This window comes from Neophocaena asiaeorientalis, unplaced genomic scaffold (genome assembly GCF_003031525.2).
Source record: "Neophocaena asiaeorientalis asiaeorientalis breed wild unplaced genomic scaffold, Neophocaena_asiaeorientalis_V1.1 scaffold398, whole genome shotgun sequence".
NCBI lineage: Eukaryota > Metazoa > Chordata > Mammalia > Artiodactyla > Phocoenidae > Neophocaena > Neophocaena asiaeorientalis.
The window spans coordinates 860,580-886,277 of record NW_020173416.1 but is presented as its reverse complement, the minus strand read 5'-3'; the positions used below and the strand labels follow the sequence as shown (position 1 = coordinate 886,277).

Genomic DNA, 25,698 nt, shown 5'->3' with positions numbered 1-25,698 from the left:
CCTTGTATTTAGGATGTGCAGATCTCCTGTCCAAAAAATAAAAACTAAGTAGGTAACAAATCCTAACTTCTCATCCTTATTTTGCTAGCCAATGTCTAAAGTTCCTTCATAGAAATTTCTCGTGATAACTCGTTTATCTATCCATCCATCCATTTTTCCTTCCTTTCTTCCTATTTCCTTCCTTCCAACAGAACAAAGGTTTACTAAATGATCTTCTTGGGGTCAGACTCTGGTCCAGGTACTGAGGATACTGAAATCGGACCTGCTGTAAAGGATCTACCCTATCTAGGAAGAGACCCTCACAGGGAAGCAGGTAAATAAAAATGTAGGAATACCAATGTTACAATAAAGGAAGGAACAAAAGATTTGGAGGGCACAGAAGAGGAAGTGACTGCCTAATGGGGAAAAGAGAAGAGGAGATCAAGACAGCTTCCCAACAAATGTTAACAAAACTGAAAAGAAGTTGTCGACAGAGGCTTGGGTTTCATAACCCTCTCTACCCCTGCCAATCCTCTCAGGTAGGAGGGGACCCATGGGAGGAAAAGGAGGAAAACAAGAGGATGTTACACAAAGTGAGTCATCCAGCCTCAAATAACCGAGAACTGCAAAGGCAGAAAGTTCCTGACTTGGAAGTTCGCCAACTTTAATGCTACAAAAATAACCGTGATGAATTCACATATTTCTCTGCAAGTATGGGTCCACCATAACACTGAAACCTCAGCCACGGGGTGTCGGAGCTTTGGGCCCCGTATGGTCAAAATCATGCTCACGTTTTGGCCAAATTCTCTTGAAGAAGTTAAAAGCTATCTTCTCCTATTGAAAGCGGTCCTGATCTCCGATCCTGTCCTGGCCATTCCTGCTCAGGGTTAAGTCAATAGATGCCTTTCGGTTTGGGGCCTCAGTCTCCGTAGAATGGTCGTCACTGTCGGGTAAGTGGATAGACTCTTCCCCGTGGCGTGAAAAATAAGGTAATCAATATCTGTCATATGCCAACTATGCACACTGCAGGAAGAGAAAAGGGAGTAGAGCCCAGAAACCCTTCATGAGAAGTACTTTGGATCCACCTGAAGACACAGAGGGGGCAAAAGTAATGAAATCGTCTTTTTAGAATTAAGAGCTATCTAAAGTGTAAGGGCAAGACCAAGAGCAATGTACTGGAAGCCTTCCTAAAGGCAGAGCATGGAACAAAAAATCATAGATTCTGGAGCCCTGATTTAACCTTCTGGCCTCAGTCTTAACCTTTCGGAACCTTGAATTCCTTATCTGCAGAAAAAATGAACATTGGCTCTTACATGAGGCTGCATATAAAATATCTGGCTCGTGGTTGGTATTCAAAAATGGGGTGTTCTCTTGCCCCCCACAAAGGAGGTAATAGTGACTCCGATGCCTGAGGCTGGGTGGAATCTGACAGGCAAAGGGAAGGCGGGAAGGCCTCCCAGGAAGCAACACCAGCCAGCAGCAAGAACGACAGGGCGTAGTGGATACGCACCTGCATTCCAATGCTAGAGCCACTGCTCACTAGCCAGGTGATCTTAAGTAAATCACTCACCACTTGGAGCCTCAGTTTTCTCATCTGTAAAATGGAAACACTATTAGAACCTATCTTCTGGGGTTATGAGGTTTAACTGAGTTAAGACGAGTAAGCACTTAGAACAATACCTGGTAAATAGGGATGGGTCAATTAATGTTAGCTCTTGTTATACATGGAGGTAAGTGAGAAGACCAAGTTCAACGTGACTTGGGGAATAAAAGAAATAAGGCTAGGAAGGCTAGGACCAAATTTTAGAGGGCCTTTAGTGTCCAAGTTATTCTGGACTTAATTAAGGCAATAAAAGCCCATTTCAGGTTCTTGACTGGGGGTTGACACGAATTAATTATAAACTGAAATGGTGAAAATAAATGAATTCCTGTTGTAGTTTTAAATTATACCAGAAAAGGCTGTTCTTGAATAATGACTCAAGGCTCCTGCGTCCACCCCGCAAGATGTCATTCTTTGCAGAAAAGTAGAAAGCAAAGGACAGATCACATATGTGGTCATTGTTCCCACTCAGATCTCTCTTAACCTTCAATCCCATGAAGTCACTTGGTGGGCAGGGAGACTGGCACTTGGGGTGTCCGCTTATCATTTTGGCTTTTCAAATAAGGAGGCGCAGCCACTTTCTGAAGTGACTAGGCTCTTTGTTTGGGCTGCCTGTCTGAGCCCACACATCCTGCCCTCACCCCACCCCTTCCCACCCACAGGCAGGCCAAGTAAATTGGGGATCATCACACAAATCTCCACCGTGCTCTCAAAGGGCGATGCCGTAATTCCTAGGATCACCGGATGAATGGCAGGAAGGTGAGTGGAGTTAACACGATACCACAGCGCACTGCGTTCAGATCTGGGCCTTTAGAGACAGGCAGAACCAAGGAAATGACTGAGGAAAAGCAGCCTGCGTTCTGGAGATGGTAATGAGAATGGCAATTAGCATAAATGCAATTCTGCTGCACAAACCGTGTGAGGCCAACTCACGGATAAAAAAAAAAAATCCTAATTCTCATCTCTTGGCCTTCAGGATCCAGAAAAAAAGACAACAGACTCTGACAGATGTAATGGGAAATAATTCCTTTGAATCTGTGATTTGCTTAGCAGAGAAAAAAAGGAAGTCAGGTAATCCTTAAGTGACCCCAAGTGGTAAAAATACCCCAGCATAAGGGTTTAGGTCTTTGTGGGTATTCACAGTGTGACACTAACGCCACCTGGTGCACTTGGCTGGAAATGATAAGCCACGGACTCCAGAGAGCCGATGTAGGTAGAGGTGGGCCCTGCTGCCTTTGCGTCATTTCTCGTGGTGCTGGGTTGTTGAGCCAACAGCGGGGAAATGAATAAAAAATTTATGGACGGAAGCGTATAATAGAGTTTGTTATTACAACCAACAGAACTAACACCAATATTCTAAGTGAACGGTATTTAATGATATGGATATAATTCAATGTCTCCAAATTGCTAGCTTTTCAGAGCCAAATAAAATACCTCAAGCTTCCAGCCTGTGCGACTACCGCTGAGCCAATTCTCTCCCAAATATGGCTAGAAAGTCGTGGGTGCGCCTGCTAAACCTGGTTGCCCTGAGCCTGACTGCCACCTTTTGCTGAGCTTCGGTTTGGACGATTGCTCCAGAGGGTTTTCTTGTCCCCTCCTGCCATTACGTAACAATTTCCCACAGGACAGGGTCCTAACCAATTCCCCCACTCTCCAACGTCTCCCTGTCCAAACACGGACAGAGCCCTCCTTTTACTACCCAAGTCATACTGACATACCTAATTGCCGGCGCCCTGAGCAACATTTGAGGATTTCAGGGGAATCACATTGTAGGAAGGGAAAATCGAAACTCATTAGCAGACACTGCTGCTCCTACGAGACTCAGGTGACGCCGTTCCTGCTGGCCATCACTCTCCACCTCCACACTCACCCTGGTGACTCCTATTCTGATCAGGGTTTCCCAAGCTAGACTCTCTTCCCTGAGACCCTAAGCCACCACACAAAGTAGAACGCCCTTACCATCCAATTACTGCCCTGCAGAGAGACAACCTCTGGCTGCCCCCTCAAAGTCCTACTTGGCAGTAGTAAGTATTTATCCTTTGGGATTTAAGTTAAGGCAACATACAGCCAACAGCCAACCAAAGCCTTTTCTGGTGAACAGGATGAGTCACCAAGCTGGGGAACAAGGTTTAAGGTAAAATAACGAGTTGAGCCAATGATTTCCAGAGGCTTATAATGTGGCTCTGTGGAAAGCAGAGGAAATGGTTCAAATACAAACAAGTGGCAAAAAGAAAAAAACTAAAAGGCTGAATGGGTTTTGAAAAACCGAAGCAAACCTTAAAGAGATTTGTCTGAATCCCCAAAGCAACAATTTTGAAAGGAACGAAACTCATCTGGTGGCAAAAGTTATTTTTAAAATAACCTTATTAGTTTCTCAAAAATGACAAATGGTACCGCTTTTATCAAAGTTTTCCTCTACAATAACCTCTGCTGCATGGTACAACAGCAAGGGCTCCAGCGTGAATCTAAACTCTATTTAACTTTAAGACACGTATCAGCTGGGCCACGTGCAGAGGGCACACGATGAGTTGCAGCAGGATTAAGAAACATCTGGTCAGGCCGCTTAAAGCAGCAGCTCTCAATGCAAAAGCACCACCGGGGATACCCGGCCCCACCCCAGATTAATAAAACCAGAATTTCTGGAGGTGAAGTACAGATACTGGTATTTTCTTTTAAAGCTCCCTGAGGAGGTCCCAATGCACAGCCAGGGCTGAGAACCACTGACCTAAGGGAAGGAACCTCATTAAAGGCAGTGGACCAGCCCTGGAAGCCAGGCGATTCTAGTACTGCAAGCACCTCCCTCTCAGGCGTCCTTTTCAGTCACCTTGCTTGAGTCTTGGGGTCAAAGACTGCAGTGGGCATTAAAGATCTAAGAGCCGTTTGTCCGTAACAGCGTTTCCTGATGTGTAGTCTGAGGTCCATCTGCATCACGACCTTCTGAGGAATTTGTTAAAGTGCAGACTCCAGGCCCCACTTTAGACCTGGAGATCTCTGCCTGTGACTTATAACTAGAAGTCAGGAGCACTGCTAGGATCAGGTCCAGGCCTGACTCCAATTCTTTCCAATTCCTATCCCTATTTCCAATTCCCTATCAACACTTTTAACCAGTACAAGTAGAATCACCGTAAGAAAAATCAGAGCTTTAAATGGTTTTAATGAAAGGTAATTATTTAAATCCACAGGATGGAAAACAACAGTAAAAATTCCCCTGCCACTCCTCCCACCAAAGGAATCCTCCATCAATTACTCTAGAGTAGCAAAATACTATCCCTCCCTTTCCTTCCTGTTCCACTGCATTTTTTCCCTTTTAACAAATATTCCTTTTTCTCCCGAATAAGGTCACCTGGAAAAAAATTCCTGATAGATGTCAGCATCTATAGGGAAATAATAAAAGTATTATATAAAGGAAACTACCCCAGATCTCATTTATATTTACCTACACATTTTTCATATTTTACATATCTCATTCAAGCTGCAATAAAGTATACAGTTCCCTCTTAAGTCAGAAGAATAAGGTGAAAAACTTGACTACGTAGTTTTGCCCATTTAGAATTGGCTGGGAACCAACTTTTATTTTTAAATCTGGACCGTTCTCGATCACTGCCACACACACACTTCTACCTTAAAAAAAGAAAGAAGCCTTGTACCTTATTTACAGTAAATTTGGATCCTTGTTTGTAGCATAATGATGACGGTGGGGCAGGAGGGGGGAGGGCGTGGAGGCTAAGGTGTCACGTGCAGAGAAGCTGCCAGTTGGACATGCGGACCTCCACTCACCAGCACCAGCTCACACAGCGCGTGAAGAGACAGGACAAAAGCAAACTTTAAATGCAACAAGTACTATTTCAGTTTGTAAAATAAGTTGTACAGGGCTTCCCTGGTGGCGCAGTGGTTGAGAGTCCGCCTGCCGATGCAGGAGACACGGGTTCGTGCCCCGGTCCGGGAAGATCCCACATGCCGCGGAGCGGCTGGGCCCCTGAGCCGTGGCCGCTGAGCCTGCGCGTCCGGAGCCTGTGCGCCACAACGGGAGAGGCCACAGCAGTGAGAGGCCCGCGGACCGCAAAAAAAAAAAAAAAAGTTGTACAGAGTTCTTTCTATATTGTTAATGTGAACGTCGGCCAGTACCACCCTTTCAGAAAGCAATCTGAAAATGACCCTGAAAAATCTTCATAAGCTTCATTGGTTTTATTTCAAGAATCCAGTTTCTAGGAATCCAGGCGAAGGAAACAATCCAAAAGATAGAACAAAGATGTTGACGGTAACACAGGACAACTGTAAACGGTGTAAATACCGTAAAATGTGGTATGAGTGCCTCTTATCTGCTGACTTCGGCTGAATGTTTAACATAATCCTGAGTGATGAGAATGATTTTCACCATTTTTATAAACAAAGAGACAGAAGCTTCGAGAGCTAAGGACCTCGCTTCAGTCACCTGCTAGTAGGGTCAGAGCCGGAATCGCATCCGGGCTTGACATCTGAGATTCACATCCCCTTCAGTTTCCCTCAAAGCTCATGAGTTACAGACCACAGCACTTTCAGGGGATTAAAGTATTTATAACAAGAAAAATACTTACATTAAATGAAGATATAAAAATTGTACATATAGGTAAGATCTAAACTGTACACCAAAACATGTACAGAAGAAAAGAAATGAGCCAAAATGTTATTTAGTGGTGACTTTCTCTGCGAGTGGGAATATAAGTAAAAAAGTAGGGAAGGGTGGGGATTACTCTAACCTGAAGTTCTCATTTCTGTTTATAATAGAAAAATATGTATGAAGAACCAGGTACAGAAAGGTTTTGGCAATCTATAACTAATCCCACTAGTTGGAGCCCTTTAGAATCAGTTCTCTTAAGGCAAACATCCCCAGGCAATGAAAGCATTTGGTCCTTCTGTTTAGTTTTCTATGTTCTCTTGGGTGGCTCTGTCCTAATAAGAGGCTCCTAGTATCTTCCAGATTAGCAATGGAGACATAACCCAGAATTAGAGAAGCTCATTTAAGTTTATTCAAATTTGGATAGCAAAAAAAATTCCCCAAACACAAAACCACTCGTCACTATGAAAAGTATAATTCTAACAGAGCTTGAAGGTAGCTTTGTAGAGAATGAATGGTGAACAGAAGATGAGATGGGTGACAAGGAGGATGTGCGTAGACTCATAAGACCTGAGGGCATGTCCATCAAGTGTTGAAGGTGGGGCCGGTCTAGGCATTTCTGTGCAGAGGGGAGACTGACAGTAAGAGATCTGTGAGTACACTCATAAATTCTTACACTATAATAGTAGGCAGAGCTGACTCTGTGAGTCGGACATACCAACATTTGCTGGTTAATATTTTAACATGTTCTGGACCTTCAGGTGCCTCTAGTGTCTGTGTTAACTGGGGACCTAAACATACTGTGCTCAGGCAGCCTCTGAGAGACGGTGGCAGCTCTTCCACAAGGCCACCCAGGTTCCCTCTGTCTTACTGCCCTGCCACTCCCCAAGGATAACACTTTTCTAACGGTGAACACTGACTCACTAATACACCAGGTGCCAGCCTGAGCGGGGAGGGAAAGGGCAGGTGGAAGGACATGACGCATCACCCATTTCACACCCCACTGACCAGAATCTGGGAGGGACAGTCTCCAGCCAAGTAATCCAGTACCAACTGAAGCTCAGGAGGCTCCATTTCTAATAGGAAGGAGGGGGCAATGAGCATCTCTCATGGCTCAGTGACCACAACATAACCAGAATTTAACAATCATTCACATCCTTAGCATTAATCGGAGGCTGAACAATGGGCACCTGGAAGCGGGGACCCAGGGACTTCCCTGGTGGTCCAGTGGTTAGGACTCTGTGCTTCCACTGCAGGGCGTACAGGTTCAATCCTGGTCAGGGAACTAAGATCCCACGTCCCGTGCGGCGTGGCCTAAAAAAAAAATTTTTTTTTAATTAATAAAATTTTTTAAAAATAAAATGGAAGCAGGGACCCAGCATAAACGGAAGGATTCATGGTGATGTGAGTGGAAAGTCAGGTCTCCAGGCAACCCCTCCACTGGTCTGATTACATGTCACTTCCTCTTTTAAAAACTCCATTGCCTGAGTAACGGCATTTAGACAGTACTTTGAGGAGAAAAACAAAATACCCCTCCACAGACTCCCACCTCTATCTAGCATTCCTCTCTAACCTCCCCATTTGGACCTGAGAATCATCTTCCAAATGGAGACCCAAGAGTAAAAGCTGAAACTAAGAAACCCAGGTTCTGGTCCTGGTTCTACCAACTGGGCTGTGTGAACACGTACTCCTGGAAACTCAGTTTCTGTACCTACAACACGAGAACATGAACAAGATCAGAAAGACCTCTTCCAGCTCTAACCTTTTTTTTAAAATTTATTTTATTTTTGGCTGCATTGGGTCTTTGTTGCTGCACGCAGGCTTTTCTCTAGTTGCAGCGAGCGGGGGTTACTCTTCATTGTGGTGTGAGGGCTTCTCATCGCAGTCGCTTCTCTTGCTGTGGAGCATGGGCTCTAGGTGCGCAGGATTCAGTAGTTGTGGCTCGCAGGCTCAGTGGTTGTGGCTTGCGGGCTCTAGAGCACAGGCTCAGTAGTTGTGGCGCACGGGCTTAGTTGCTCCAGGGCATGTGGGATCTTCCCGGACCAGGGTTCGAACCTGTGTCCCCTGCACTGGCAGGCGTATTCTTAACCACTGTACCACCAGGGAAACCCAGCTCTAATCTTAAATGCTCTAAATCTCAAGACTTTTCCTTGCCATTATGTCAATTCAAAACTTGTTTCTAAAGCAGTGATTAATAATGGGCATGAACACGGCAAGGAGCTCATCACATAGCTTTGAGATTGGTTATGGTAGTTCTAGGAAATCACCAAAGACAGAGGTCTAGCTAATATGTATAAAATAGATAACTAATGAGAACATGCTGTATGGCACAGGGAACTTTACTCAGTGCTCTGTGGTGACCTAAATAGGAAGGAAATGCAAAAAAGAGGGGATATATGTATACATAGAGATGATTCACTTTGCTGTACAGTAGGAACTAACACAACATTGTAAAGCAGCTATACCCCAATTAAAAAAAAAGTTATGCCAAAGAAATATTATGCAAACATATGAATAACTATGCGTAAAACTGTTCTCAGTATTGTTGAAATTAGTGACAAATTGGATTTACCCTAAATATGCAGCAATAGAAGACTGTTAACATAATATATGGAACACCTAAACAATAAAATACTATATAGCTATTAAATAATTTTTTTATAGAAATCTCTTTGCTTTATCTCTTGTTTTACTTTTGTATCAATATCTGGAAAATAATATATACAATGTTAAAAGTGTGTTTCTCTGGTGTTGGGATTTTGAGTAACTTTTATGTACTTCTTACTTACAGATAATGTATTACGTAAATTAAAAAAACTATGTAATATAAAAATAGAAAGATCACTAAATATATGGAAACTTATTCTTAATAGCTGTTAATTAAGAAAAGTCACAGGGCTTCCCTGGTGGCGCAGTGGTTGAGAGTCCACCTGCCGATGCAGGGGACATGGGTTCGTGCCCCGGTCCGGGAAGATCCCACATGCCGCGGAGTGGCTGCTGAGCCTGCGCGTCCGGAGCCTGTGCTCCGCAAGGGGAGAAGCCACAACAGTGAGAGGCCCCGCGTACCGCTGCCCCCGCGACCCAAAAAAAAAAAAAAAAAAAAAAAAAGTCACAAAAAAGAATTAATCTATTCTGTAAACCACCCCCCTTACTTGCTAAATAAAAGAAAAACTACTTGTTCTATGTAGTAGAAGTAAAACAAAAAAAAGCAAAGACAGTGGTCTAGATATAAATAAAAGAATGGAATCCTCATAATCATTTCACATAAACTCTGACTCAGTATACTAGGTAATGGTTTTCCCACTGCTTACACAGTGAATTTCACTCAAGATTTTGCTTGAAGAAAATATTTCAGTGCTAAAAGATTTAAAAACCATCATATAAGGAATTATACTAGCCTGTGCTATTAAGGAATCTCTAGAGTAAGAATAATTTTCCCAAAGATACTACTTTATAAGTAAGAGTCAAAAGGTACAAAGCAACAATTCAATTATATCTATATAAATTTTCCCTTTTCCTTCTGGTATTTTAGGCAAGAGGGTTTGAGGAAATGTATTTCAAAGAACGGCCTTTAAATTTAATTTTATGACCTAGAGGGATTTAACCACTGTACCACCAGGGAAACCCAGCTCTAATCTTAAATGCTCTAAATCTCAAGACTTTTCCTTGCCATTATGTCAATTCAAAACTTGTTTCTAAAGCAGTGATTAATAATGGGCATGAACACGGCAAGGAGCTCATCACATAGCTTTGAGATTGGTTATGGTAGTTCTAGGAAATCACCAAAGACAGAGGTCTAGCTAATATGTATAAAATAGATAACTAATGAGAACATGCTGTATGGCACAGGGAACTTTACTCAGTGCTCTGTGGTGACCTAAATAGGAAGGAAATGCAAAAAAGAGGGGATATATGTATACATAGAGATGATTCACTTTGCTGTACAGTAGGAACTAACACAACATTGTAAAGCAGCTATACCCCAATTAAAAAAAAAGTTATGCCAAAGAAATATTATGCAAACATATGAATAACTATGCGTAAAACTGTTCTCAGTATTGTTGAAATTAGTGACAAATTGGATTTACCCTAAATATGCAGCAATAGAAGACTGTTAACATAATATATGGAACACCTAAACAATAAAATACTATATAGCTATTAAATAATTTTTTTATAGAAATCTCTTTGCTTTATCTCTTGTTTTACTTTTGTATCAATATCTGGAAAATAATATATACAATGTTAAAAGTGTGTTTCTCTGGTGTTGGGATTTTGAGTAACTTTTATGTACTTCTTACTTACAGATAATGTATTACGTAAATTAAAAAAACTATGTAATATAAAAATAGAAAGATCACTAAATATATGGAAACTTATTCTTAATAGCTGTTAATTAAGAAAAGTCACAGGGCTTCCCTGGTGGCGCAGTGGTTGAGAGTCCACCTGCCGATGCAGGGGACATGGGTTCGTGCCCCGGTCCGGGAAGATCCCACATGCCGCGGAGTGGCTGCTGAGCCTGCGCGTCCGGAGCCTGTGCTCCGCAAGGGGAGAAGCCACAACAGTGAGAGGCCCCGCGTACCGCAAAAAAAAAAAAAAAAAAAAATAAAAAAAAAAAAAAAAAAAAAAAAAAGTCACAAAAAAGAATTAATCTATTCTGTAAACCACCCCCCTTACTTGCTAAATAAAAGAAAAACTACTTGTTCTATGTAGTAGAAGTAAAACAAAAAAAAGCAAAGACAGTGGTCTAGATATAAATAAAAGAATGGAATCCTCATAATCATTTCACATAAACTCTGACTCAGTATACTAGGTAATGGTTTTCCCACTGCTTACACAGTGAATTTCACTCAAGATTTTGCTTGAAGAAAATATTTCAGTGCTAAAAGATTTAAAAACCATCATATAAGGAATTATACTAGCCTGTGCTATTAAGGAATCTCTAGAGTAAGAATAATTTTCCCAAAGATACTACTTTATAAGTAAGAGTCAAAAGGTACAAAGCAACAATTCAATTATATCTATATAAATTTTCCCTTTTCCTTCTGGTATTTTAGGCAAGAGGGTTTGAGGAAATGTATTTCAAAGAACGGCCTTTAAATTTAATTTTATGACCTAGAGGGACATTAGAATAGTTTTATCTTTACAGTATGTATCACCTGGAAAGAAAGGTTCTTAAAAAGAAGATAAACCTTCAGAAATACATCTTCACTGTCACCATCACCAAATCAGTCATCAGTCCTTAGACACAGAACCTTTTCTAAGGCCCTAAAAAACTCTAGGCCTCCAAACTACCCCAGCTGTCCTTCCACCTTAGGATCATACACTTTTCTTTCATGCCACGACTCTTCTCTAGCTTCAACGTATACCGAGGCGACCATGACCGTCTCAAGGCTGTCTCTATTTAGGACCACTTCTTGTGACAATTCCACACAGGTCCTCTGCCGAATGCACATACCCGTAAACTTCACTTCATAAACCCAGAGCTTTCTTGAAAAACTATAAAATAATTTAAAAATAAGACACAAACTTGCATGAAAATATAGTCATCAAATTTATTATTTTCATTAGGTTGCCATTCTATGAAGAATTCCTAAGACTGATGTTTCTTGACATGCAAGAGTTAGCGTTAATAGCTTAAGTTACTATAAATACTGCTGCTTGGAAGCAGTACAACTATTTTAGAGTTTTAAGACTATAGACTTCTATTATTCAAACCTTATTCAGTGTATGTTAAAATCAGAAGGTTCTGAACAACTGGTTAGGAAGATAGCCAAGATGCAGGAAAGACGTCTGTGCCTCCTTTTCAAGGGCAGCCAGCTCTTGAACCGTAGGTGCCAAGATATCCACATGGCCTTTATAGTTTCCACCTGTATCACACACACAAATCACAAAGTGATGTCAGTGACATGCCTGAAATAACTTGTCAGCAATGCTTTGGCTCGATTACATCAACTTAAACGTTGCTCCTAGCAATAAAGATGTACTACTGAGCAAGTTATCTACAAAACGGAGTTCTAAAAGTGTTAAATCAATTAAAATAAATGATTAGGGCTTCCTCACTAATAGCTGTCCCAATACCCCTACCAACCCCTCCCCTATTCTCTTTTCCTTGGTTTAGAAACCGCCAGTTAAGCCTGAATCTTTAAAAGATTTCCGGAACGAGCTAAGAGCATTGCAGGCAAAGGGAATAAATAGTATCCTGGGTTACCCCTTGTTCAAAATTACCATTATTCTCTTGTTGCCTAATAATTCCATAAATTTTCAACTACTCTTATGACATTAACACCTCAAGAGAAACAGCTAAGCTCTGTCCATTCACATACAGACCACACAATAAAAAGTGCTGCAAGACAAGTATGAATAAAGTGCTGTAAGACTAATAAGGAGGGAATGATTAACATGCTAGAAATATACACTAAACACAAGGAAATGAAATACTCTTCTTAAACTGAAGCTCAAAAAAGGGACACATTCACATTTAAAACGGTATTAAAAGTAATTCAAAGCTTACCACCAGCAGCTCTTTTTTGACCATAAGTAACTTTCCCATCAAATTCATCCACTGGTACCTTTATATCTGGCTCAACCTGCGAAATGGTACAGTTCAGATGTTCTTCTACCTCAGACAGCAACTAAGAAAGGGAGAGGAAATCGACAGAGTTGCGTTTTAACAGCATTAAATAAAACCAGGAAGGCTGTAATACTTTGGAAGTAAGATTTCTGAAGAGATGAACTCACAGGTTACAGCTTATGAACTACCATAACATAATCACTCATTAATTCTCACAATTCACAAACAGACAAGAGCTGATACGTAACTTTTACAGATAAATGCAGTCTATTCCTACCAATTTTAATAAGACTCTGTGAGCCTTACCTGCATCTCATTGTACCATATGGTACAGCCACCATCTTCCTTGAGTCTTGTGTTGTAACACCCTTTTCCACGGCTGCTACATACGTGGTACCAAACCTACGAAGATTAACATGTACGGAGACTGAAACATGCTAGATATCTTTGTTCTCAGTTAGTTTTTTAACATTTTCTGTCCTCAGAGCACAAGAAAAATAGATTGCAGGTATGGTCTGTCATCCAGTTACTACCACTATTAGTAGCTCACTAACTAGGTCTTTTGAAAGAGTTCTTTTTGAAAGGAATCCAAAAGTTTTTCTAAAACAGATGTCAATTATAGAAAGGAATTCTCAGATAAAAATAATGAGAAAAGTAAATACTGGAGAATGCTATATCAAGATTAGTATCAAAAATGAAGTTCAAATGTTTCCTATAAGATTTTTAAAAAATTTTTTTAAATAGATCTTTATTGGAGTATAATTGCTTCACAATAATGTGTTAGTTTCTGTTGTACAACAAAGTGAATCAGCCATATGCATACTTATGTCCCCATGTCCCCTCCCTCTTGAGCCTCCCTCCCACCCTCCCTATCCCATCCCTCTAGGTCATCGCAAAGCACCGAGCTGATCCCCCTGTGCTATGCTGCTGCTTCCCACTAGCTATCTATTTTACATTCGGTAGTGTGTATATGTCGATGCTACTCTCACTTCACCCCAGCTTCGCCCCTCCCCGCCCAGTGTCCTCAAGTCCATCCTCTACGTCTACATCTTTATTCCCGCCCCGCCACTAGGTTCATCAGTACCATAAAGCAAAGAGCAAAAAGCAAAATGAACAAGTAGTTTGGGGAATGAGTGTGTGGGAGTTCCTTACTCTTGCAGCTTTTCTGTAAATCTGTATCAAATTATTGTATCAATTTATTTCAAAATAATAAGTTAACCCTCTCTCCCATAAAAAGTCTACCATGGCATGATGCCAGAGAGGGTTTAAATACTGTTCACTGAAAATTATATGAAAGCTATCAGGGAAAATTACATTTCATATTTTTCCTTTCTAAACTTCATCCTACTAGTCGTCCATTCAATGAACGAAGAGAAAAAGATGCCATTAAGAAGTTCATTTATATTCCATACGCAACTGAATTCAATGTAAATGAAAAAATCAAACTGCTTTCATTTCCAACATCTAAAATGACGACACAAACAATGAATAGAATACAGCACTGAAAAGATTACCTTCTCTTTTTCTGTTGCCACCAGGGAAATGGCCAGCCCCATCCTGAAAGATTTTAAAAGTCTTTAGACTTTATTCCTGAAGCACAGAAACTTAAAAAGGACAAAAAAAAAATGACAGAGTACCTTTCAGCTCTTCCTACTCTGCCGATTCGATGGACGTAGTTTTGCTTTTCATCAGGCAAGGTGACATTTATAACTGTAAACAAAAGCAATTACTAGCAATTGACAATAGTTCCTAAAATTTTCAAACATATGTGATGTTTGATGTTCTGAGTATTTCAAACATATTAAATGGTTTCCTTTGAATTCCATAAAATTCAAACTGCAAGCATAAAAACTTTCTTTTTACCATAAGGAACACCATGGATATCAATTCCTCTGGCGGCTACATCTGTGCAAATCAAGAATCTTACATCTCCTTTCTAAAGAGAACAGAGAGGAGAGAAAGGACTTTATTAGTATATATACTAAAAAAACCCCCACAAATACCATCTTTCCACTAAATGAGTCCTCCAACAACTAATGTATTCGTATCATATTAGCGGTCTAGTCATTCATGACTCACTGGGACAAGTATTGCACTTTTAAGTTGTAATTTGCTGAAATATGACATTTAAGGTGAATAAATCAATGACTGGATTCATCTTTGCTTTTTTCACATAAAAGTTCTTAAAGCATTGCTAAAATTTGGCTTCATCTTTAGAAACCCTGACTGGTGATTCAAAACATAAGACAGAATAAAATGTAAAAAACATAAGCTTTACTTTTACCCTTGTATTAAAATATTTCAGAATACTAGATATTTTACCTCAAGGTTACACCTTCTGCGACAACAGATAAAATCCTAAAGAGACTGGGCCCCTGGTGTTCTCACCAGGAATATACCAATTAGCCTTCAGATGTCATTTGTGCTGCAAGGCACAGCAAAGTTAGAGATCTGGAGGGGGTGAGGGGCATACTGACTTCTGGTCCAACAAAATGCCAGGATAGAGAAGGGTGGCATAAATGCTGAAATGAGGCCATGTGATTTTGAAAAATTAATTAATTAAATTAATTAAAAAATTAATTTAATTATTATTTTTGGCTACATTGGGCCTTCACTGCTGCGCGCAGGCTTCCTCTAGTTGCGGCGAGCGGGGGCTACCCTTTGTTGCGGTGCGCGGGCTTCTCAATGCGGGAGCTTCTCTTGTTGCGGAGCACGGGCTCTAGGTGCACAGGCTTCAGTGGTTGCAGCAGGTGGGCTCAGTAGTTGTGGCATGCGGGCCCTAGAGCGTGCGGGCTTCAGTAGTTGTGGCTCACAGGCTGTAGAGCACAGGCTCAGTAGTTGTGGCGCACAGGCTTAGTTGCTCCAGGGCATGTGGGATCTTCCCGGACCAGGGCTCGAACCCGTGTTCCCTGCCTTGGCAGGCAGATTCTTAACCACTGTGCCACCAGGGGAGTCCCCCGCTGTGATGTTTTAACATCCACACCAATTATGCTCAGCATGGAAACATAATCCAAAATTTTTAAGCCCAGTACTTCCTACCTTTTTTCATATTATGGGTCTGAGAGAAATGATATTTGTACTATACACTGGGTAAACACACTGTGATAAATGATGAGAATGCTTGTGGGTGGAGGCCACTGACCTTGAGTTCTAAATGGCTCAGCCCAACCCATCTACACCAAAAGCTATACAACCTGTTCATGAGCTGAAATCCCTTAACTGTGACAGTCTATCCCAAATAATTCAAAATATATTTAATTCTACAAAACAGGTATTCTGACACCTGTCTGAATCTACAAATTAAGTTCCCTATGGGTATTGTTACAAATTATTAAAAAAAAAAAGGCTCACAGACATGATTTAACTATCTAATGATACGTCTCTTAAAAATATCTACCTGAAAGAATTTAACTAAAACTTCCTTAAGTTGAAAATTCTTATCAAGTAGTGCTGTGCTGATGGAGAACATGTAATTTACCATTTGACTGTTAAAGATGACAAAGCCCTGCTGTGATGAGGACGTAACAATAGGGCAGAAGTATTTTGTAATTTCTAGGACAAGAATTGCTTTAACAATATTAACTGGAACTGATTAAAACTAGATATAACTCCCCTCTTACGTTTGAAGGAAATGCAGTCAACTAAGTATCAGTACCTTGAATCTTTCCAAGTTTTGCTTCCTCTCATGAGGCTTTCTGTCACCATGAAGACAAACACATGAGAACTGGTGCCCCTTTTTATCAGGTCCTAGTGAAAAGCACATTAAACAGTTAACCTTGGAAAAGGTGACGACTAAGACTATGTCAAAAAAACCAGTAACATTTAGACTACCAGCTGGGGTATAATTCTGCGGAGATCTATACCCCAACTTGTCATAAACCATGGTTAACACAATTTCTGTCATAGGTGAAATACCCTTAAAATGAACTCCACGAGCACTAAAACTGACTTGTTCTGAAGGACATTTTAAGTAACCTTTCCCAAACTGCAGTGGTAGCTTCTGCGTACACCAGGAACCTCACCTAACCCATGTAAAGCGAAGAACCAAAAAGTAAACAAAAGAGATTATTCTTGGAAGAAGCGAAACAGGCATCAGGAAGTTCATGCCCTTACTAAAAGGCCGCGACCACAAGCCTGCCCCCCTCGAGGTATTCTAAACAACTTAGTTATCTGGTTTCTTGGCCAAAGCAGATTAGAAGCAGCAAACTGGAAGGATGGAGAAGTGGTATTATAGAGGCAAGTGCAGTGGTAGCCAATCCTAAAAAAGAAAGTCTTCAAGTAGACACAGTAACAAAAAGCAGTGCAGTTCAGACCAGAGTAGTAATAGTCACTGTGGGAATTCTTTCAATTTTGCTATATGTTTGGGAAAATAGATAAAGTAAAAATAACCATTAACATCCATCCCTCTATCCCTCTACCAACTCACTTTTATATTTTTGAAGCATTTCAAAGTAAACTGCAGGTATCAGTACACAGTTCAACATGCATATCATTAACTAGAGTGCAGTATTTGTTCAGGTTTTTTCTCTTGTTGACGTTAAAGTTACATACAGGGAAATGTACAAATCTTAAGGGTACACTTTCTGAGTTTGGACAAATGCATACACCCATGTAGCCCAAAGCCAAGATACAGAACACGAATACCATCCACAAAGTACCTTCACGCCCTTTCCCAGTTATCCACACTCCCACCTTCCTGGGGACAAGCACTGTTGTGGTTTTTCTCTCATCATAGATTAGTTCTGGCTCTTCTAGAACTTCACACAAATCGAATCATACAGCCTGTACTCTTGTGTAAGAATTCTTTCATTCAGCATAATGCTTCTGAGATTCACCCACCATTTTTGGGCCAATCAGCAGTCCCTGCCTTTTCAGTGCTGAGTAGTGAGAATTCCACTGTACAGATATTTTGCATTTTGTTTAGCCATTCTCCTATTAATGGCCTCTTAGTGTACAGTTTGGGGCCATTATAAACGAAGTGCTATGACCATCTTGCACACATCTTTCATCAATATATGTTCTCACTTACCTTGAGCCAATACTTAGGAGTTGAATTGCTAGGCCGTAAGATGGCAATGTTTAATTTTATAAAAAACTGTAAGACCTTTTGCCTAAGTGACTGTACTTCAACAATGTATGAGCTCCGGTTTCTCCATATCCTCACCAAAATTTGGTGTTTTAAGTATTTTTGATCTAGTCACCCTGAGTGTACAATTGTATTATGTTGTGGTTTTATTTTGCATTTCTCTAATGACTGATCATACTGAACATTCTCTCAGGTTGGTTTATATATTTAACACTAATTATGAGGAGCATAAAATTATAATCATTGTATCTTCATTGTAGATTGAATATTTTATTACATAGTGACCCTTTTTATTTCTAGTAATATTTTTGCCTTAAAGTCTATGACATCTCCATTAATACAGTTAGACCAACTTTCTTTTAATTAATCTTTTAGCTGACACATACATATATTTTTTCATTCCCCTTCCTTTCAATCTATCCGTGTCCTCAGGTTTTAGGTATGCTTCTTGTAAACAACATACAGCTATATTTTATCCAGTCTAACAATCTATGCTCTTCATCAGACTTCAGTCCACTGATAAATACTATAGTGTTTATCCACACGCTCAGATTTTTCCACCAGCCGTTATTACTCTATAATTTCCAACTGCTCTGCTTTTTCTCATTTTCCCCCCCTTCCTTTCTCACCTTTTTTTTTAGATTAAGGTTTTTTTTCTCAGTTATTGATTTAGAAGATATACATTCTATTATTTAATGATTACACTTGAAATGTTAACATTAATCAAAAACTTTACCCTTCTTCCAAATGATATAAGGGCCTTAGAATGCTGTGATTCATCTTCACTGCAGGGAACTGTACCTATGTGGAAAATTGTCTCATTGTCTTTCCTACATCGCTGCTTTAAAATCTGGGCATCCACGCTACACTGCATCAACGTGAGACTAACAATCTATTAAGTGAGAAAATAAACACAATGTATTTCAAGTGAGGAAACACTACCTCCTCCTTGCTGCATGAAATACTGCTCCAAGTTATCACAGTCGATTTTGGTTCTACAGAAAATAATTGCTTGATCCATCTTGTGTTCCTTGATTGCACGGACAGCATACTCCCCCTTCAGGATTTTAATAGCTTCAGACCACATCTCTTGAGTAACACAATAACAACAAAAAAAAAACACACAGAATTTCAATCTGAAATTGTCATGAACACACATAATTACAGACTTACTGCTTCCCTCACCTAAAAAACTCTACTTTAATACAAGTATTATAGACAAAACCAAGAAATGAAAAGATAGGGTGAAATGGTGAGATAATCCACTTGCTCATTTATTTTTGTTTCTCTTAATGTTTTTTATGCCAGGTTATGAGATACCGAAACACCTATAACCATACCTCTTGTAAGGGAAAATGCACATGTACAAACACACACACACACAAATAAACAGAAATACATACCCACAGCAAAACTTTGTTCCTACCTCTCATTGAGAACTAATCATATTCTGCTTTGCATTAACTTCCCTAAATGCTCAATAAATGTTTACTCAATTACTTTAACCTCTTTAAAAAATAATAAATGTACTTTCTAAATCAATCTGAACACCAGAAAGTTCAAACTTCACTCTATGAAATAAATATTTTACATCAAACCTAGTTAGTAACTTCTTAGTTGCCATCCTCCAAATGTCTATTTTTCAGTGTGAAGCTGGGCTATAGTTACTCTACAATTATATAATGCAAAATTTTAATTTTGTAATCCAACATATTTCTAAGGTCTCTCTAGTCGTCTCTAATTGTAGTAAAAACTAAGCAAAACTTTTACAAGGAAAAATACATGAGGCAGTAAAAAATTTTTATTTTATAAAATGCATTCCCAAACGGCGGGATGATACATTATTATTTTGACTATCAGTGCCTGCTCCTCTCCAACAATAAGGCTGGCTGAGCATACACCTCATAAATTTGGAGCTACACAAAAAACTGAGTTCAAAGGAACTGTTTTTAATCAAAATTTCAGATAATTCACCTTTTAGATACTTGTTAAAAATCTACCAATGAGTCCAACTATGAACAAAATGCAGTCTAACCCTCGCCAATGATCCACTTGAGACGTGATATCAGACGTGTGGCCTAATGGGTTTCAGATCTCTTCTAGGTTCTCTAAACACTATCCTTGTATCATGCTGGATCTTCATATATCTTTGAAATATTACGTACCTGATACAAACTGTCTCAATTCTGCATAGAAGTATCTTCATTGAATCAATTAATTTTAGGCTTTTTAAAAATTGATAAATATTTAATGATATGGAGTTTCAGTATGGGAAGATAAAATAGTTCTGGAGATGGACAGTGGTGACGACTGCATAGTAGGAATGCACTCAATGCTACTGAATTGTACACTTACACACAAAAAGAATCATCTCAGGATCATTTCTGTATCTTTCACAGGGTTGTAGCTAAAGACATGTTCCTTTGTTACTCAACTGCCAGGTATGAAGAATCTACATGACATTTCTCTTGGAATCCAGGGCTAAAATACAACCTGTAGCCAGAGAAATTTGCTGGCTTCCTGGAAAAATGCGAATTGTATAATCCAAAGTACTTGTGATTTGGATGCCAGGAGACTAATATCTTAAATCCAGTGATTAATATTCCTCTAAGCTGACTGATATCAGCTTTCCCCCCATTTTTAAATTATTTTTGCTCCTTTTATTTTCAGATTTCCTGTTCCTTCATGAGAGTAGACAGGGCATACATTCAGTAAAACAGATCAATTCGTTTTCAAAATCTTTCCACGCATTTTATCGACTCTTCTAACTCACCTGGACTGTTTGCACCAGGTCTTGTATTATCTTTTGCATGTACTTCATCAGTCTGTCAAAAGGAAAGGATAAAACAGAAGTGGGGAAGGGTTAAGTAATGACTCAGAACAGGCATCTTTTTATAAAGGGAGAACCGTATCTAACTTTAGATTGCGTTTCAGACATACACCTTTATAATCTATAGGCAAAACCATTCTTCAGATTCCGAAAAACCCTTTATTAATTATAGGTCTAAGGCTAATCAATTTTAAATATAATAATAAAAACTCGAAGGTGGTTTTCAAAACATTGTGTATTTAGAATAAGCATACCCTTATTATATAAAGGTAAATCTAACAATGGTGAAAAAGTGAGATGATGGACTCATGAAACTGATATTTAGAAAAATAAGGCACATCAAGAAGATTCTAAAACGCTACTAAAAATGGAAATCATTATATCAGAAATTAGCCCTAGATATACACAGGTAATCCTATTTATTTACAAAACCTATGTCAAGAAAGATGATTACAAAAGTAACTTTATAGAGAGAGAAAGGTAAAGTACGAGCCCATCACTTATTCCATACCTAACAGACCTAAACTCTTCTGGTCAGCGTGCCAGACTTCTCTTTTCTTAAAGGTACAATGTCTGGCTGCTTTAAGCGTCATGAAGAGCTCAAGGTTAACCTAGTTTATGAATGCTTTACTCTATACAAATGTGAACGTTATAAAGTACTTACCCTAATGTGGTTTTTCCCAAGCCTTTCCCAGATTCTGTCAGCTTTGGGATTCACTGGGACAACAACATGGTGGACGGTATCTGGAACAGAATCTTCTCCTTTCAAATCAACCCAGGTGGGAAAGTGCATGATCTTCTCAGACAGTTTCTTCACATCAAAAGAGTGCAAAGTGGCTGAGCAGACAATCACCTAAGAAGAGAAAAACCAAAATTTAGATAAGCTTTTATAATAATAATGATTCTAGCATATGAATACAGATGTGGGGCACGAAGTACGCTAAGCCTGGAATCTAAGACAAGTTCAATACCTGACTCTGTAGCAACAACTAGTGGTGTGACTTTGGGCGGGTTAATCTCTCTGAGCTTCAGTCCCCTCACTTGCCACAGAAATCATGCCATCTATTCCTCAAGGTCCTACAAAAACTAAGTAAAATGAAAAGGTTTTTAAAAATCTAAAGCCATAAACTTGTCCCCTTCTCTTAAAAGCCTCTCCTCTTGAATTCTTCCTAAGAAAACAGGATGAGAAAGAGTAATATTTTAAGAAATAATTACTAAGGAAATAACTGTTTTTCTACAGTTCAAGACATTTCTCCTTCAAAGAGGAAGCAGTACTCAGAGTCTTGAATATAAACCCTAAATGCTCTGTAGAAAACAAAAATAACGATTAAGAATTTTTTACTTATAGTCTTCTGTTACACCTAAGTAATTTCCTTAAATTCTCTTCACCTTTATTTCTAAAAGCAGCTCATAAGACTGTTTCCTTTGTGTGTATTACTTAATCAGTTAATGAAGAAAATGTTTCATACAGCAGTTAACGTAATCAGAAGACACTAAAATGTGAATGTAAAACAAAAAAAGTAAGCGTGAATACGTAACAATTGTCTACATGTATTTTAAGATGCATTAGTTATTTCATACCTGAAGTCTTTTTCCATCAGAGGTAATCTGAGGGATCTGATTGTGAATCCTATTTATAAAATCAGAGTAACCTTGAGAAAGAAGCCCATCCTGCATAAGAAGCAAAGAAGAACATAAGTTTTGTAATCAGTATCTAAATCTTTCTTTTCTAAATCAATTGCAAAATATAAGATAAAGAAACTAATTCATACATATCTCCATACTTTCAAAGTAATTATTTTCTACTGGATATTTAAAGACAAGTTGTAAATTCAACTTTAAAGCCCATGTGACTGTAATATGAAAGAGCTGACAATAAATAACTCAAAAACCATACTCTGGTATTCTAAAATGAATACGAGAGTTAATAACTCCCACATCTCCTTAAGAATACGACTCTAATATGAGAAAGCTAAGACCTTCAATGTTGAAAAACTACCTCATCTTGAAAATAACTTGGAACTATATCTCAAGAGCCCAAAGCATATTAATGTAATTTGTAATGTGTGAAAAAAACAAAAAATGTTATGTACAAACAAGATAACTATTTGAAGTACAAAACAAACCTACATGTCTAGTAATAAGGGTGGTTAAATAAGCCATGAAGTGTGCATATAAGAGACCATTAGACAGCCTTTAAAAATTGTTCATAAATAATGACATGAAATACTTATGTACCATATTTTTCTAAAAAAGATTTCCCAGGGGCTTCCCTGGTGGCACAGTGGTTGAGAGTCCGCCTGCCGATGCAGGGGACACAGGTTCGTGCCTCGGTCTGGGAAGATCCCACATGCCGCGGAGCGGCTGGGCCCGTGAGCCATGGCCGCTGAGCCTACGCGTCCGGAGCCTGTGCTCCGCGACGGGAGAGGCCACAGCAGTGAGAGGCCCTTGTACCGCAAAAAAAAAAAAAAAAAAAAAAAAAAGATTTCCCAGATTCTAAATAGCCTGATTGCAACTACATAAAATAGTATTTACTATAAATATAAGCAGTGAATGAAAATACACCACACTGGTAACTATGTTTCTCTCTAGGTATATTGGGATCATGACTAAATTGTATTTTTTCTTCACCATTTCACGTATTTTATCCCCCAAAACATAAGCAAATATTTTTTTTAAAAGCATGAGTATATTTCAACATACAGCTTCATCCAGGACCAGGAATCTAACTTGGGATAAGTTCAGCTTTCCAGTTGACACCAAATCGTCCAGTCTTCCTGGAGTGCCAACAACTATATCTACCTAAAAAATATCCGAAAAAAGCACCTTAAGAAAACTGAAGAAGTATTGTAATCACCTTAGAATAGCAGCCAACAATGGTCTACTTACAACGAAAACATGCGTATTGACGTAGTCAGTCAGCTGTGAACGTGCGAGACAGTTCTAGATAATACTGTATCATTAAACTTACACCTGCTTTGAAATGAATGCGAAGACTCTGGCAACTGATTGTAACATTTTAAGCTGTTATAGACAGTCTAGCGTATAAAATTTGTTTTCCAAGTGAAAAATCAAATGAATTTATAGGAACTCTGAAACTAAACCAGGACCCAAATCCCAGCTCCACCATTACCCAGCCATGTGACCTCAAGTTACTTAATCTCTTCTAGTTTCAATTTTCTCATTTTTTAAATGGGTAACATTTTCTGCTTTGCAAGACGGTTGTGATAATTAAGAGGTCAGATATGTAGTGCATTTGATGCCCAGTGTGCCAGGTGCTTATACATTTGGTTATAATTAATAATGAAGATGACCTAATCCAGGAAAAAACAGCAATAATTACTACTTGTCAAGTGCTTATAATGAACATGTGCTGTGCTGACCTTTTACAGGTATTATATCATTTCATGTTACCACTAAGGGAAACGCTACTATTATTAGTCCTGTTTTAAAATGAGGAGACTGAAGTTTAGAATTCTAAAGTCATAAGAACTTAGATGATACAGCTAGTAAGTACTCCAACTGGGATTCAAACTCAAAGTCCAAACATGAGAAAAGGTCTAATTTAAGTAAGAACAAGTTTTATTTAGCTTTTTATTATAAAAATTTTAAGACATCTACAAAGAGAATATGAGCCGCCAACGCCAGTACACCCAATTAACCACATTTTCCATTTTCACAGACACACCTTTTAATCAAGTCCATGGTATAGTGATTAGGAACATAGGCTTTGAAGTAAGTTCCACCTATGAGTTGTAAGATCTGGGGCAAATTACTTAATATTTGGCATAAGCCCTCTTCCTGATCTGTAAAAATGGGGAAGAGGACCATCACAAAGGGCTATTGTGGGAATTGAATAAGAAAATGTATATAATGCACTTAGCAGGGCCTGGCCCATTTCTAGAAGGTAATCAATAAAGGATAAATATTTTTAAAGTGTGTATATGGAGGTATGTGTGTGAGCACAATAAGGTATTATATAAAATCATTCAATAAATCAGACAATTCAAAACTTCTACTCTTTATCAACAGGCATAAAAAATGACTTCTTTTTCACTTGTGTTCTCCACTCTAGACTAAAAACAAAACTATCTCCTAACAAATTCATCACTATAGTCTCATTACTTCAATATCTCACCCCTTGAAAAACTGAAAAAGTACCGTGCTGAATGGACTTTTAATTTGATCCAGTAGAAGGCACTTAAACTCCCATAAAAAGTGAAAGACATTTCTGAAGCTATTGTTTCAACTATGTTGATAACTGTAAGCAAGTCTCAGTTCAATCTAGAAAATACTGTCTGAAAATAAAACCCACTCAATGTATTAAGAAGGTACTATGTGCCAAGCACTGTGCCGGACACAGCAATGAATACAATACCACTCTGGTTCTATGGGTAATGTCTCTTTACCAAAGGATTCTAACCCACTGTGCGAGTTTCCTCCCTCCTCAATTTCAGCAGGTAGTCAGCATGAAAACAGAAACTCGGTCTCTCAGGTTTAAAAACAAAAATTCAAATTGGAAAAGCCTGAGAGAAATAGCTATATGACTTGGATAATGGCACCAACCACTTCTTCAGGCCTAACTGCACATGTTGCATAACTGTGCAACTTTAAAAGATTAAAAAAATTACATAGTTCTATTCTCTGACTCCAAAGCTGACTTCTGCCTGCAGCATAAGACATAACACAGGGCTAAGGGTGCCAGAGGATGGTGGGAGATAACAGAAGTAGACAATGTAAGATGGAAGGAAGAGCAGAAGGAGAATATATTACATCCCCTAAGTAGAAGGGAACTGAATTCTGCCAGGAAAGCTATGGAATAACACTCCCTTTACTTTGCCATTAGCTTCAGCCAGTACCAAATTTTAGATCTGCCTGGCAAAAGCAGATCGAATTCCCTAAAAGCTCCGTAGCTGGACAACGTAAGTTAAGAAACTTAATAACTTACGTGGAAAATGAATTTGGGTTTGAGGAACCAAGATAGGGAATGAACATATTAAATCTCTCTTATAACCATTAAAATAAAGCAAATCAA

The 25,698-nt window shown here is 39.1% G+C and overlaps 1 protein-coding gene across 1 annotated transcript in view; it reads right to left on the bottom strand.

Annotated features, from left to right (window-relative positions):
- Nucleotides 1–11,706: 11,706 nt before the first annotated feature.
- DDX1 (DEAD-box helicase 1) overlaps nucleotides 11,707–25,698 on the bottom strand; it is a 35,595-nt gene continuing 21,603 nt past the window's right edge. The window contains exons 15-26 of the mRNA XM_024747253.1: nucleotides 23,367–23,465; nucleotides 22,245–22,334; nucleotides 21,328–21,516; nucleotides 20,607–20,658; nucleotides 18,776–18,922; nucleotides 16,403–16,494; nucleotides 14,611–14,683; nucleotides 14,385–14,457; nucleotides 14,262–14,304; nucleotides 13,054–13,149; nucleotides 12,688–12,808; nucleotides 11,707–12,043 (exon numbers count right to left, since the gene is read on the bottom strand). Of these exons, the coding sequence (XP_024603021.1) occupies nucleotides 11,913–12,043; nucleotides 12,688–12,808; nucleotides 13,054–13,149; nucleotides 14,262–14,304; nucleotides 14,385–14,457; nucleotides 14,611–14,683; nucleotides 16,403–16,494; nucleotides 18,776–18,922; nucleotides 20,607–20,658; nucleotides 21,328–21,516; nucleotides 22,245–22,334; nucleotides 23,367–23,465 (1,206 nt within the window). The 3' untranslated portion in view covers nucleotides 11,707–11,912. The remainder of the gene's footprint in view (nucleotides 12,044–12,687; nucleotides 12,809–13,053; nucleotides 13,150–14,261; nucleotides 14,305–14,384; nucleotides 14,458–14,610; nucleotides 14,684–16,402; nucleotides 16,495–18,775; nucleotides 18,923–20,606; nucleotides 20,659–21,327; nucleotides 21,517–22,244; nucleotides 22,335–23,366; nucleotides 23,466–25,698) is intronic.